The 13,280-nt window shown below is 36.2% G+C and overlaps 1 protein-coding gene across 3 annotated transcripts in view; it reads right to left on the bottom strand.

Moving 5' to 3' along the window:
* Positions 1-13,280, bottom strand: part of FYB1 (FYN binding protein 1) — a 153,271-nt gene that overhangs the window by 40,386 nt on the left and 99,605 nt on the right. For all 3 annotated transcript variants that reach the window (XM_041747413.1, XM_041747414.1, XM_041747412.1), the window contains exon 3: positions 7,905-8,061. In XM_041747413.1, coding sequence (XP_041603347.1) covers positions 7,905-8,061 — 157 coding nt within the window. The remainder of the gene's footprint in view (positions 1-7,904; positions 8,062-13,280) is intronic.

The following is a 13,280-nucleotide window of genomic DNA, read 5'->3' on the forward strand; positions in this document are numbered from 1 at the left end:
GGAGTAATTAAAACTAAATTTTTAGGGATCCCTGGGTGACGCAGTGGTTTGGCGCTTGCCTTTGGCCCAGGGCGCGATCCTGGAGACCCAGGATCGAATCCCACATCAGGCTCCCGGTGCATGGAGCCTGCTTCTCCCTCTGCCTATGTCTCTGCCTCTCTCTCTCTCTCTCTGTGACTATCATAAATAAATAAAAATTAAAAAAAAATTTAAAACTAAATTTTTAAACATGAGTATCCATTTAAAAGAATTTAACCTGAACTGTCCAATCATTAGTCAAAGATCCCAAGGACAATAATTATTCCCACTTAAATAAAAATTACTAGATGTATAAATAAGATAGCAAGCTACGTGAATTTAAGTACTTAAAATAAATTAGGCCTCTGCATTATTAACTTTAATGAATTGAGAATTAAAAGTACAAGATGTACATACCTTAGATGTCAAAATATACTGACATTCTACAGAATAAAATCTATAGCCCTTTTCATGGTATACAAGGTTCTTATGACCAGCCCTGTCCTTTTTTGTTTTTTTTTTTTAAAGATTTTATTTATCCATTCATAAGAGACATAGAGACAGAGGCAGAGACACAGACAGAGGGAGAAAGCAGGCTCCCACAGAGGCCCTGATGCAGGACTTGATCCCAGGACCCCGGGGGTTAACGACCTGAATCAAAGGGTAGAGGCTCAACCACTGAGCCACCCAGGTGCCCCTGACCCTGTTCTTTTAGAATATATTTTTCATATTTCCTCTTACATCATCTTTTTTCACTTATTAATATTGACTCACTCTCTGAACACTCTCTAGTTTCTTGTTCCTCTCTGCTTTACCCATTTCTAGAAGAATCTTTCTCCTTATCATCCCGTTTGTGACCCTCCTTAATCTTTAAGCCTCTCCTGAAACACTCTCTTCTCTGTGAAGTTATCTCCAATGCCCTAGGCCCACACAGTTGCTGCTTCTATGTGTCATACATTGCTCCATTACAGTGATTATTCTGTATCACTATAATTATAGAGTAATTGCTTAGAGGTCTCTCTTCCTACTACAAGACTAGAAGAAAGAGATTGTCAGTTTGTTAGTTAATTTATTATTATGACTGTCATTTTTGGAGCACTACTAGAATAATTCCAGTCATGTATAGGACTTTGATTTTTTTTGATGAATTAATTATGCCCCAGCAATACTAAGAAACTAAATTAACGTTTGTTACTAAAGTGACTTGTTTATGATCACTTTTGAAAGAGAATATTAGTCAAAAAGACTACTGGACTTACAGTTTACTTCCTAAAACACTTAGAAGAGTAACAAATAATTGCAGAATGGAGAGTATTTGCATAGCACATTCACACATATGTGGCTGCACATATGTGGCTGCACATTCACGCATATGTGGCTGCAGGTTTATACAAACCATTTATTACTTGTGGACAATGCTTGTATGCACACATTGCTTCATGGACCCAACACAATAGCAATATAAATCTTAGTTTACTTTATAGAACTCTGAACTCACCATCTATCACATGGAAGTGTTCAATAAATATGAAATCGTCTAAGAATGATAGTGAAGAATAAAAAGGAAAAAGATGAAGAAGAGAAATAGGTGAATGTTAGAATAAACTGAAACTGACACCACCTATTAAAAAAAAAAAAAAAGAGTGTTGCAGGCATTGAGAAAAACTACACTGAAAGATACAGGCAAACAATGAAACCAATCACCTATCACATAGACCTAAGCAGGTCAAGAAGAAAAGGAAGTTTATCAGTTGTTAGAACCATGTGTCTGCTCAGGAGGACCTTTCACTGGTTTTTTGTTTTTACATGATGGCATGCAGGGTTACATAGGAAAGGCAAAATTAATTCAATAATTACAACCACCAATTTTTAGAAAGCTCGTAGAGCTCTATTTCCTGGCTTTTCAAGATGTAAAGCTCTTGACCTTTCTATCTTATTTGCTATTCATGACTTTGTTGGAGTTTTCTCATTTTTGGTTTTTGGTTTTTACAGAAGGGTGCATCTAAGTGGCACACGAAACTGGGTTCTATACCTGCTGTTGCTGAGAATAAAATCTTATGACTTCTCTGTGAACTTTTCTCAGGAACTTGTCTTCCTGTATCGAATGCAGGAGGACCTATATAAAACTGACTCGTTTCAGCCAATGCTCTCCAAATGGAGTTAGGTAAGGCCACCCATAAGCACACTTCTGATAGGGCAAGTCTCAAATTCCAGACAATGTTAAGCATTTCTAATTATAAAAAGGTTATAATGGTAAATTCATACTTTTTCTCGAATTTTACAGCCAAATCTGAAGCTGACCATGAATGATCTCATGGTAAGAATCGTTCAACTTTTCCTTTTCCAACTTTAGTCACTTCCCAGTATTTATTATTTCTTATTACTTCACTTTTCCTGTCTCGTTACTATTAATAACTGTGGCATTTGTTTTGTATGCTAAAATATTCAAGCATTGGTTCTGTTTTTCTATGAAGAATTAGTTATACTGTTAAAATTCTAATTCATTTTAAAAGGCGGTGCCAAGAAACGTGTTACACTAGAAGATGTTGATCTGAACACTAATAGTGATAAACAGGCTCTTAGGATGCCTTTCAGTTTCTCTTCTGATGTCTGGGTACCAGAGCAAAAAAATATAACTAGCTGACTTCTGACCACTAGGTGGGGAAACAATACAATTTAAAATTGTACATTGTAAATTGTATTTAAAATACAATTTAAAATACAAATACAATTTAAAACAGAACTTTGGCCTCACCATCTTCTTTCTAAAGATGGTTATTATTTCTAATTCTCTTCTGCCTCTAATCTTTTACATTCTTTTTTTTATTTTTTATTTTTTCAAGGTTTTATTTATTTATTCATGATAGACAGAGAAAGAGAGAGAGAGAGAGAGAGAGAGAGAGAGAGGCAGAGACACAGGCAGAGAGAGAAGCAGGCTCCATGCAGGGAGCCTGACATGGGACTCAATCCCGGGTCTCCAGGATCCCACCCTGGGCCAAAGGCAGGCGCCAAACTGCTGCACCACCCAGGGATCCCCTAATCTTTTATATTCTTAAGGCATCCTGATCCGAATGATGCCATTACATGTGACATCTGGGGACGCAGGTGATAAAAGCGACCCTATCTCCTGAAATTCCTTCCCTGATACCAATTAAAAATTCACTTTCTTGCCATAAGCAATACGGACTCTACATGCTCTGGAAGACTGTAAACCTTTCAATCATTTTTTCCTCTGGGAAGCCAGTCCCTCACCTGAACACTACTTCCCAGTGGCTCTAGTCCTTGTTTCATGAATCCTCTCCTTGCTACCATTATAATTTTTCCTTCTTCACTGCATCTTTCTCCTGGGCATACAAACATACTGTTATTTCTTCCATCTTAAGAAAACAAACCTCAATTCCATGTCCCCCACCAGTTTCTGCCCCAAATCTCCTTGAAACAGTTGTCTATAATTGTTCTTTCCAGTTCCTCTCCTTTCCTACTCCTCTAAAGCTATTTCAGTCAGGCTCAAATCCCAAGTCCAGGATATTTCGCCCCCACAGTGTCCTGTCCACAGCCCTCCCTTACTTGGCCCTCAGCAGCATCTGACACAGTTCTCATGGCCTCCTCCTGGGGAATTCTATCTTTCCTTGGTTTCCAGGACACCACACTCTTGTTTTCTTCCTATTTGATGGCTTACTCCTTTTTACTCTCATCTGTTCATTTGTTTTCTCTCAGGCCTAGTAGAGATGGAGAGCCCAGGGGTTGGTTCTTCTCTCTGGTTGTACTCACTTCCTTGGTGATTTTAACAGTCTCATGATTTTAAGTGGGGAATCTATGCCTATGAGTCTCAAAATTATATTTTGGAACCAGAACTCTCTCCCAAACTCTTCACTTCTTATACCTAATTGCTGCCTCAGCATCTCCACTTAGACATTGAACATAGCCATGCCCTCCTGATCTTCCCTACCCCCAAACGTGTTCACTTTCACCTTCTCCCATTTCAGTTGAAAGAAACATCATCCTTATATTATAGTTGCTCAAGCCAAAAGCCCTGGAGCCATCTTTGATCCCCCTTTCCCTTCATACCCCAAATTCAAATTCTGTTTTCTCTACCTTCAAAATATATTCCGAATCTAGATACCTTTCTCCACGTCCACTGCCACTATTTTGATTAGAACCACCTCCACTGCCACCATCTCCATTTATCTATACCCTGCCTGCATTTCTGCAATGTCGACAGACTAGTTTCCTTGTTTCAATATTTGCCTATTGTCTCTTTTCATATAGCTATTAAGGTGATCTTGATAAAACATAAGTCAAAACATCACTGCTCTGCTCAGTCTTTTTCAGTGATTCCTGTTTCACCGAGATGAGCCACAATCTCAACTACGACCCGCAAGCCTCTATGTGAGCCGAATCCTTTCCTACTATTCCTTCCCTCGTTCACTCTACTCTAGAACCAGTTCATCTCTTCCTAGTCCTTGAACATTCTGGGCATTTGTTCTGTCTTTTCTCTCTGCCTGGAACGGTCTTGCTTAAGACAACTACAAGCCTGACTCCCTCACTTCCGTGAATCTTTGCTCAAGTAGAACTGCCTATAAAGGGGGCTACCCTTGCCTTAAAGTTTCAACCTGCTGTCCCCAATCCCACCCTCCCACCACATCACCTAACTCTGCTCTCTTTTCTCCTACTCGGTACTTCCTACCATACTATCTCCTTTACATGTTTATTATTTTTATTCTTTTTGTCTCTTGCCCCCCGTTTTATGTGGGCAGGGATCTTTATTTTGTTCACTGATATTTCCTGAACTATTACAACAGCACAAAGCAGTGGCATAAAAAAAAAAAAACAATTCCCGAGTGAATGTAAAAAAAAAAAAAAAAAGAAATCTATGAGCGCTTGACCTGAGTGGGCCTTTGACTGGAGAGGAGAGGAATGGCATTTGCAGGCTGGCAGAGGGAGCATCTGGAAAACACCCATGCGTGTGCTTTGAAGGGTGGCAGCATAAGGAAAAGCACATCTCACAATTTTACTTAAAGATTATCCCATAAATTTCCCTCTCACATGAAATATAAATTTTTGAGCCTGAATATCAAAACTCATTTTGCTCTCATTTCTTCTTTGTGTCTTATCTGGCTTCCCCTACTTGGGGGAAAGTTTCCAATCCAAGTATTTCTTCATTTTGGAATTTATTTGAGTTCTCTGATGGGAGCCTGAAAATCTTTCACTATACACTACATTTTTTCTTAAAGAAAATTATAGATGACGTTTAGCTTTCATTCTCTCGATTCTCTCCATCTGACAATTAACTTTCAGTTTCCCCAATTATTGTTTGTTTGGGTAATATAACACCCAAGGAGACTCTTGTTTCTCTTCATTTTTCTTCTGAGAGTATGCGTTTTTGTGGAGTCAGGAACTCTTAGATGAATCCGGCTTTCTAATTAGGAGTCCTTAATAATATGAAAATAGGGATGAGGTAAAGCTTCTTACAATTGGTGGATTTTGTCAATTTCTGATGAAATTAATATTACAAGTAAGAATTTGAGCCCAGTTGGTTGGAAAGCCCTTTTCAACTCTGCAAGAATTCGCTGAAAAGCTGAGAAATTGACCAGCATCCTTATGAATTTGTAATACAGGCTACAGGATCCTTCTTGAAATTCTGTCTTCCATCTAAAACTTTTTATTTTCCACCATATCATAATGGATTCTGGGCAGTAGGTTGCAAAAAAGGGTTAATACAGCAGGCCTAAAGTTCTGATTTTAGAAGACTCTAACACCAAGACTGGCCCTTGGCTTGCATCTGGGAACTCAGCTTTTAAAAAATTTCCTACACTGATATGAGAAATTGCCTAATTGATAAGAGTGCCTTGCTGTGCCTAGACTGTATGTATAAACAATGCAACTTGTGCTGAAAACTTGCTCTCTTTCTGGAAGTCTTATATTTTGGTATTGGTTAGGCTGAAGTGCCTATGTGGCTAACTCTCTGATAAACACTTGTCTCTACTGGGCTTCTCTGGGAAATAACTTCATACATTTCCAGCGCTGGCAAAAGAAGAACTCTCAATGTGTCCTTCCTAGGCATAGAAGGACAGTTTCACTGTGATAAATCTTGGCCAGAAGTACTACTATATGCTGGATCCTATGAGTCCTTTAAATGAATCTGCAAACATATGGTAGTCTTGGGAATTCCTCATACAGCAGAAATAGTGCCAAATACTCCTCCTCTCCACAATTTCTTCAAACAATTATCAGTCTTCATGTCTTACACATTTTCAGGGATTCATGCTCAGGGTACTTATTAAAGTACCTCACTAGAATTACATAAGACTGAAGGCAGTGGCTGGGATAGGGTCACAAAATGAAATTCAGAAGTACTAAGACCATGACCTAGTGGGTTAAATTTATCAGACTAGAAAAAAACTAGGGAAAAGAACCAGAATTTAATACGTGTGAAAGCAAAATAATTTATAGAAGTCAAGTGTATATAAGAATACATGTTAATTGTTTATTTTAACTAAACAAATATTTATTTAGCACTTACATATTAGTAGTCAGATGGCTTAAACTCTTATTTGGTAGCAAAATATCATGGGATATTAGAGTCTTTCAAATAGAATTCATAAAATCAAATGCCTGGAAGGGCACACAGTTAACATAAATGCACGGTACAGGCCATAAACAAGGTAATAGCTGTTAAACTGCTCTAACACTTTCTAGCCACTGCCTTTATACCTCAAACAAAATAAAGTAAAACATAGTGGTGGTTACGTATGACAGATGTGTTTTCAACCCCTGCTCTAAACTGTAATCATCATCAGTAAAGGAAAGCTGTCCAGATACTGATATTAACTGATTCTATTAGTTAGATTACGGATATGAAGTACTTTTAATGTAAAGGTACTGTAATTATCAGATTCTATTAGATGGATTATGGATATTAAGTAGTTTAAACATAAAGAACATCAGGCTGGTAGGGGATTGAAATGGAGGAAAAATAAATTGTAGCTAAATACTTTGGAATATTGCTTATTTACGGTAAAGGAGAATGATGTAATTTTCTAGAAAAAGAAAGGGAAGACTTAGTCTAACTTGCCATAAGGAACCATACTTACCATTATCCAATGTCTTTTTAAAACACATTCATTCTATTCCAATCTCCTGCCTGCTTTTTAACCAGCTATTCTGGTAAGTCATGGATAAAGAGCCCATCCAGTTTTGACATTTCTATAAAGTGCCATCTAAGACAGGCAAAAGTGAGCTTAAATAAAAGTTTCCTAGTTTTTTAACACACAGCCAAAATTCTGAAGATTGAGAGAAAACCTGCATTTTTTTTTTTACTTAAGGAGGTTATTTAGCAGAGTGGTTATAAGAACACATTTACTTTGGACTCAGACTGACATTGCCTCAAATTTCTATTCTACATTCTTGTGTAATCTTGGAAAAGTTACTCAGCCTCTGTAAATTCCCATTTCTTCATCTGTGAAATGGTGAAAACACTTTCCACTTACATATGTAAAGTTCCTAGTGTGTCATAAGTAGTCAGTAAAATGTGGTGGTGGTGGTGGTGGTGGTGGTGGTGATGATTATGATAATGGTAGTGGTGGTATTGGCAGTGATGGTGATGGTGGAAGAGGTGGTTGTAGTACTAACCTGAAGAATGCTTCGAAATTTTTAAAAGGCAGTTTTTAAAACTCCAAAGGGAAAAACCATTGCAAAACCAGATCAACAGTAGTTGCTCAAGGATATGGGGGATGCGAGCAGCCTGCTTAGCCATTCCTTCTCCTTCCATCTGCCCACATTTGTGACCCCAGCCATTTACCATGGAACTCCAGTATTCAGCCAAGCAGAGTTTGAAAACCTATGGCAAGAGATGACAAAGAAATGACAAGATAATGTTTGCTTACTTTAGATCTAAGGGAGGTTTAATGTTTCTAGGAGGTAGACTTGGGACAGGCGGTTGTGGTGGGTGAGATGCTGGCAATGGTGGTTGGCTGGCTGGATGGGATGCTGGAGGTGGTGGTAGGGACGTAGTTGAGTAAGATGTTTGGCCTTTGCTGGTACCTAAGAAGCAGAGAAAAAAATACCACGAATTAAGATAAATCTTCAAAACACAAGAGCTGGCTATTCCAAGTATGCAGAAATGCACATCTTAAATATAAAAATGTGAGAAATGCATTCTAAGTTAAATTATTGCCTTAAAGAATCTAATATTCAAAGTATCACAGAACATGCCGTTTTAAATGTTCTATTTTTTCAGATATATTGAGGTATAATTGACAAATAAAATTATAAAATAGTCAAAGTCTATAACACAATGGTTTGATATACATATATATATTTTTTGAAAGGTTTTCCATCCGTTGAGTTAATCAACATATCCACTCATCTCATGTATTTATCTTTTTGTGGGGCAGAAGATGAGAATACTTAAGTTCTAGTCTCTTAACAAATTTTAGTTATGCAATACAGTGTTAACTCTAGTCACCATGTTTTATTCTAGATCTCAGACCTTATATATCTTATAACTGAAAATTTGGACCCTTTGATCAGTCTCTTCCTATTTTCTTCACCCTAGCCCCTGACAGCCATCTTCCTACTCTCTGTTTCTATGAGTTTGACTTTTTTGGTTTTGTTTTTTAGATTACACAGATCATTGAACCACACATTTTCTTGTCTTTGTCTGCGTTTCTGGCTTATTTCACTAGTGTAATGCCCTCTAAATTCATCCATGTTGTCAAAAATGACATGATTTCCTTCTTTTTTTAAGGCTGAATTATATTCCATTTTATACATCTATTACATTTCTTTTTTTTTAATTTTTTAATTTATTTATGATAGTCACACACACACAGAGAGAGAGAGAGAGAGAGAGGCAGAGGGAGAAGCACCAGGAGCCCGACGTGGGATTCGATCCCGGGTCTCCAGGATCGCGCCCTGGGCCAAAGGCAGGCGCTAAACCGCTGCGCCACCCAGGGATCCCCTATTACATTTTCTTTATTCACTTATTCACTGATGGACATTTAGGTCCTCGGCTGTTGTGAATAATTCTGCTATAAATATGGGAGTAGAACCATCTCTTTGGGATAATTATTTTGTTGCTTCTAGATAATACACAGAAGTGGGATTGTGGGATCATAAGGTAGTTCAAGGAAAGTCTAGTGTTTTCCATAGAGGCTGTGCCAGTTTATTCCTAACAGTATATGTAAGTGTTCCTTTTTCTCCACTTCCTGGCACTTGTTGTCTATTGTCTTTTTGATAATGGACATCCTATCCTATGTGTGAGATGATATCTCACTGTGCTTTTGATTTGCATTTCCATGATGATTAGTGATGTGGATACCCATTCCTTTTTCTTTTTGTGAGATAGATAAGTTCTTTAATTCCCACTACTAAAAAGAATTTCTCTTACCTTGTTAAGAAATCTAGGTGTAGAGTACATGGGTGAAAAAAATGCACAATAAAAACAAAACAAAACAACAACAAAAAAGAATTTCTCTTACTTTTTCTGAGCTTTTGTAAACAATAGTTTTAATATTTCGGACTTTGTGAAGAAGTCTACATCAACTTTTTTTTTTACACCAACTTTAATATCACATTCTTTATGATTTTTAAAATGTAGATGATGTTTCATTGGGCTCATTATTTTAGACCAAAGAGGTGTAGTTTTTGTGTCTGTTCTCATGGGTAATACATTCTTCCTTGTTTTCAATGATTTCCTTGAATCATTAATGAGAAGATTTTGTTTCAGATATGATTTCTAAACATTGAAATATATTCAACAACCTCACAAATAAATCATACATAATCTCTATGAGATGTAGATTATGTCTACATAATCTCTATGTAGAGATTATAACATAAAGATAAGCAAAACTAATAAACATCAATTACCCATAATCCCATCATCCAGCAATAGCTTCTGAGTTACTTGTATTTTAAAATAAAACATTTTGGGCAGCCCTGGTGGCCCAGCAGTTTAGCGCTGCCTTCAGCCCGGGGTGTGATCCTGGAGACCCAGGATGGAATCCCACGTCAGGCTCCCTGCATGGAGCCTGCTTCTCCCTCTGCCTGGGTCTCTGCCTCTCTCTCTCTCTGTGTCTGTCATGAATAAATAAATAAATAAATAAATAAATAAATAAATAAATAAATAAAAATCTTTAAAAAATAAATAAAACATTTTAATGCAAACATACAGCAGGGAGTAAAATAGAACCATTTTGCTATTTTGTTATCAGTATTTTTATTTTTCTCAACATCATAAATATCATTCTGGGTTAATCTAATTACAATGTAATTTTTAGTAACTGGGCAATTTTTATTTATGCAGCTTTTACCATGATTAAAAAAAACCCACTAAGGCTCTCATAATGGCTATTTGTATTAATTCCTTTCCTTTTTGATGTAATAAGATGTCTTAGTCTTTGCACATATTTAAAGATTTGTCCTAGAATGAATTCCATTAAGTGGAAATGCTGGGTCAAACAACATTTTTAAAGACTTTTGACACAAAATATCAAATTGTCTTCCAGAGAGACAGCAACTGATAGCTCCACTAACTGACAGTATATAAGAGTGATTTTCATATATTTTTGCCCACATTGGCATTATTATGTTTTGACTTTTTCAGAATATTATGGAAAAAATTCTACCTTTTGTTTTAATTTCATTTGTATCAGAAAATCAATATCAAATACTGAAAACTTCCAAAATTTCAAAAGATGTTTCTTTTGCATTTACTTTCATTCACACAACACACACACACACACACACACACACACACACACACACACACACAGATAACTACTGCTTGAAAAAATTATTGATTTTCTATTTAGTAGATGTATGTAGGTTTTTGCTTTCTTTCTCTTCCTTTTCCAATGTAGCAAAAGCATGACTTTTTTTAGGGGGGGATTAAATCCATGTTCATTGTTTTCATTATCATGACTCGGTAAATATTATTTTTTGTTGAATTAAGCAGTGCACTATGATTACATTTCTTTTCTCATTCAACTTATTGTTTTCCTGGAATTAATAACTGTCTTGTCATTTGGGAAGATTTTTCTTTGGAACTCTTACTTCCCACAATTTCCAATAGTGTTGTAAAATATCTTTAAACATTTTCGACAAAACCAAACCTGTCAGATAATGAATTGGTTCCAGTATACCATCCCTGTCCATTTGCTCTAATGTGACCTGGTTGCTTTTAAGGTCTGCCACACATGTGACATTCTGAGATTTCTTTCTGCCAGTGTCAGGCTCTGATATATTTAGAGAATGCATTGTGATAGAGTCTCAGATCAAAACCAAAGTGCCTGAGTTTAAATCCTGGCTCTACCACCTACCTTCTGGGTGACTTGGATGAGTGACTTCTGGTTTCATCTGGAAAATGAAGATCATAATAGTGCCACTTCATTGGGTTACGGTAAGGACTTTAGACTTACTACATGTAAAGCATTTAGCACAGTACCTGACATATAGTAAATTGAACTTTTTAAAAAAGATTTTATTTATTTATTCATGATAGAGACAGAGAGAGTCAGAACATAGGCAGAGGGAGAAGCAGGCTCCCTGCAGGGAGCCCGTTGTGGGACTTGATCCCAGGATCCCAGGATCATGACCTGAGCTAAAGGCAGATGCTCAACCACTGAGTCACCTGGGTGCCCCATAGGTTGAACATTTTATTTTTTTTCAACAAATATTTATTGAATGCTTACTATGTGTCAAGCTCTGTTTAGGCAATAGGATACAATAGAAAAAGTGGACACAAATTTCTGCTCTTATAGGTTTGGGAAGATAGATAAAAATGAAAAATATCTAAATAGAATACATATAAAATTATGAGAACTGCTATAAATGGTGGAAAGACTATGTTGGCATCTCTTCCCTACTCTGCATTCAGTGACCTCACTATGGTAGACTGATTTTGAGCAAAAAGGGAGTATTTAGCTCCTGGAAATAGACAAGAATTACAAATTTCAGCTTTATTGTTTTGTTGATTGTTAGATTTAAGAAAGTGATGGAGAAAATGCTTATAATGCAGATTAAATGTAAAAGTATGTTGTTTCTGTAACTATTACATGATGAAGAGCATAAAACATTCAGAAAATATTTTCCAGTATTTGAAAGCTATTACACAGCTCAGCAAAGTAGTCATTCACATCATTGGCAAATGAGTGAAGTTCTGACATAGATCTTTATTGTATTACAGTCATCTTGTTAACGTAAATGAAAATAGCAATCAACATTCAGGTTGGAACTACACTCATTCCTTAATTGCAACCATAGGTTGACTACAGGTAGTCAAGAAATTGCCAAGAAATTGGCAAAAATCAACAGTTGGCTCTGTGGAATTTTCAATAAAGAATATTGTTTGGCTTATTGGTATTTATATTATTATGCACTATGCATCTTTTATATCAATAAAGTTTATTACATATGTATATATACATAACACCCATACATGGCAGTCTTTCTTAGAGAACTAGTTCAAAATTTACCAGCATCCAATTGCTTCTATGTAAAAAGTTCATAGGTTCTTTTGGCTCTTTCATGAGTAGAATGTGTCTGTATCTCCTGGCTTTGCTTTGACCCTTTCTGATTTTATGCATTGTGCATTTGAATTATGTGTATCGCCTAGTTTCCCTAAATATGAAGTTTGTTTTTCTTGTCCTCCTAATTTTAGAGCAATGTTTTTGAGAGGAAAAGGGGTGCACTCTTGAAAAACATTTTGTTTTAATTTTACATGTTTCTGAGCACCACTGAGGTCAATTTTTTCATCTTCATAACCATGTTTCATTTTAGTTGTATTATCTATTCAAGTCCTTTGTTTTTAAAATAGTATTTGCTTTTTCTTAGTGGCTATTAGAACCTCTTTATTAAGGGTATTCATCTTTTTGCCACCTTCATGGACAAACCGAATGTAGTAATTGGGCTGCTTTGGCTTCTGTTTCTGGGTGTATATTAAAAACTCTCCAACAATGAAAAGGAAAAAAACAAACCAAAAAACAAACTAAAAACAAAACAAAAGAAAAAACATACCATTGCCCCAACCAATTGAACCCCAAATCTTCAAAACCTTTGAAGAAAATATAGTACTTTACTGTAAGTTATCTTAAAGGGTCAGTGGCAGGGTTTTAAATACATATATAAAAAGCTTCTTAATTCCTTCTAGATAGTTTTGCCTCATTCCAAAGCTTTCATTGTGGTAATTTTTAATTTTTAAAATTAAATTAAATTTTTAATTAAAATTAAATTTAATTTTAATTTTTAAAAACATTACC

The sequence above is a fragment of the Vulpes lagopus genome, chromosome 3 (genome assembly GCF_018345385.1).
Source record: "Vulpes lagopus strain Blue_001 chromosome 3, ASM1834538v1, whole genome shotgun sequence".
NCBI classification, from domain to species: domain Eukaryota; kingdom Metazoa; phylum Chordata; class Mammalia; order Carnivora; family Canidae; genus Vulpes; species Vulpes lagopus.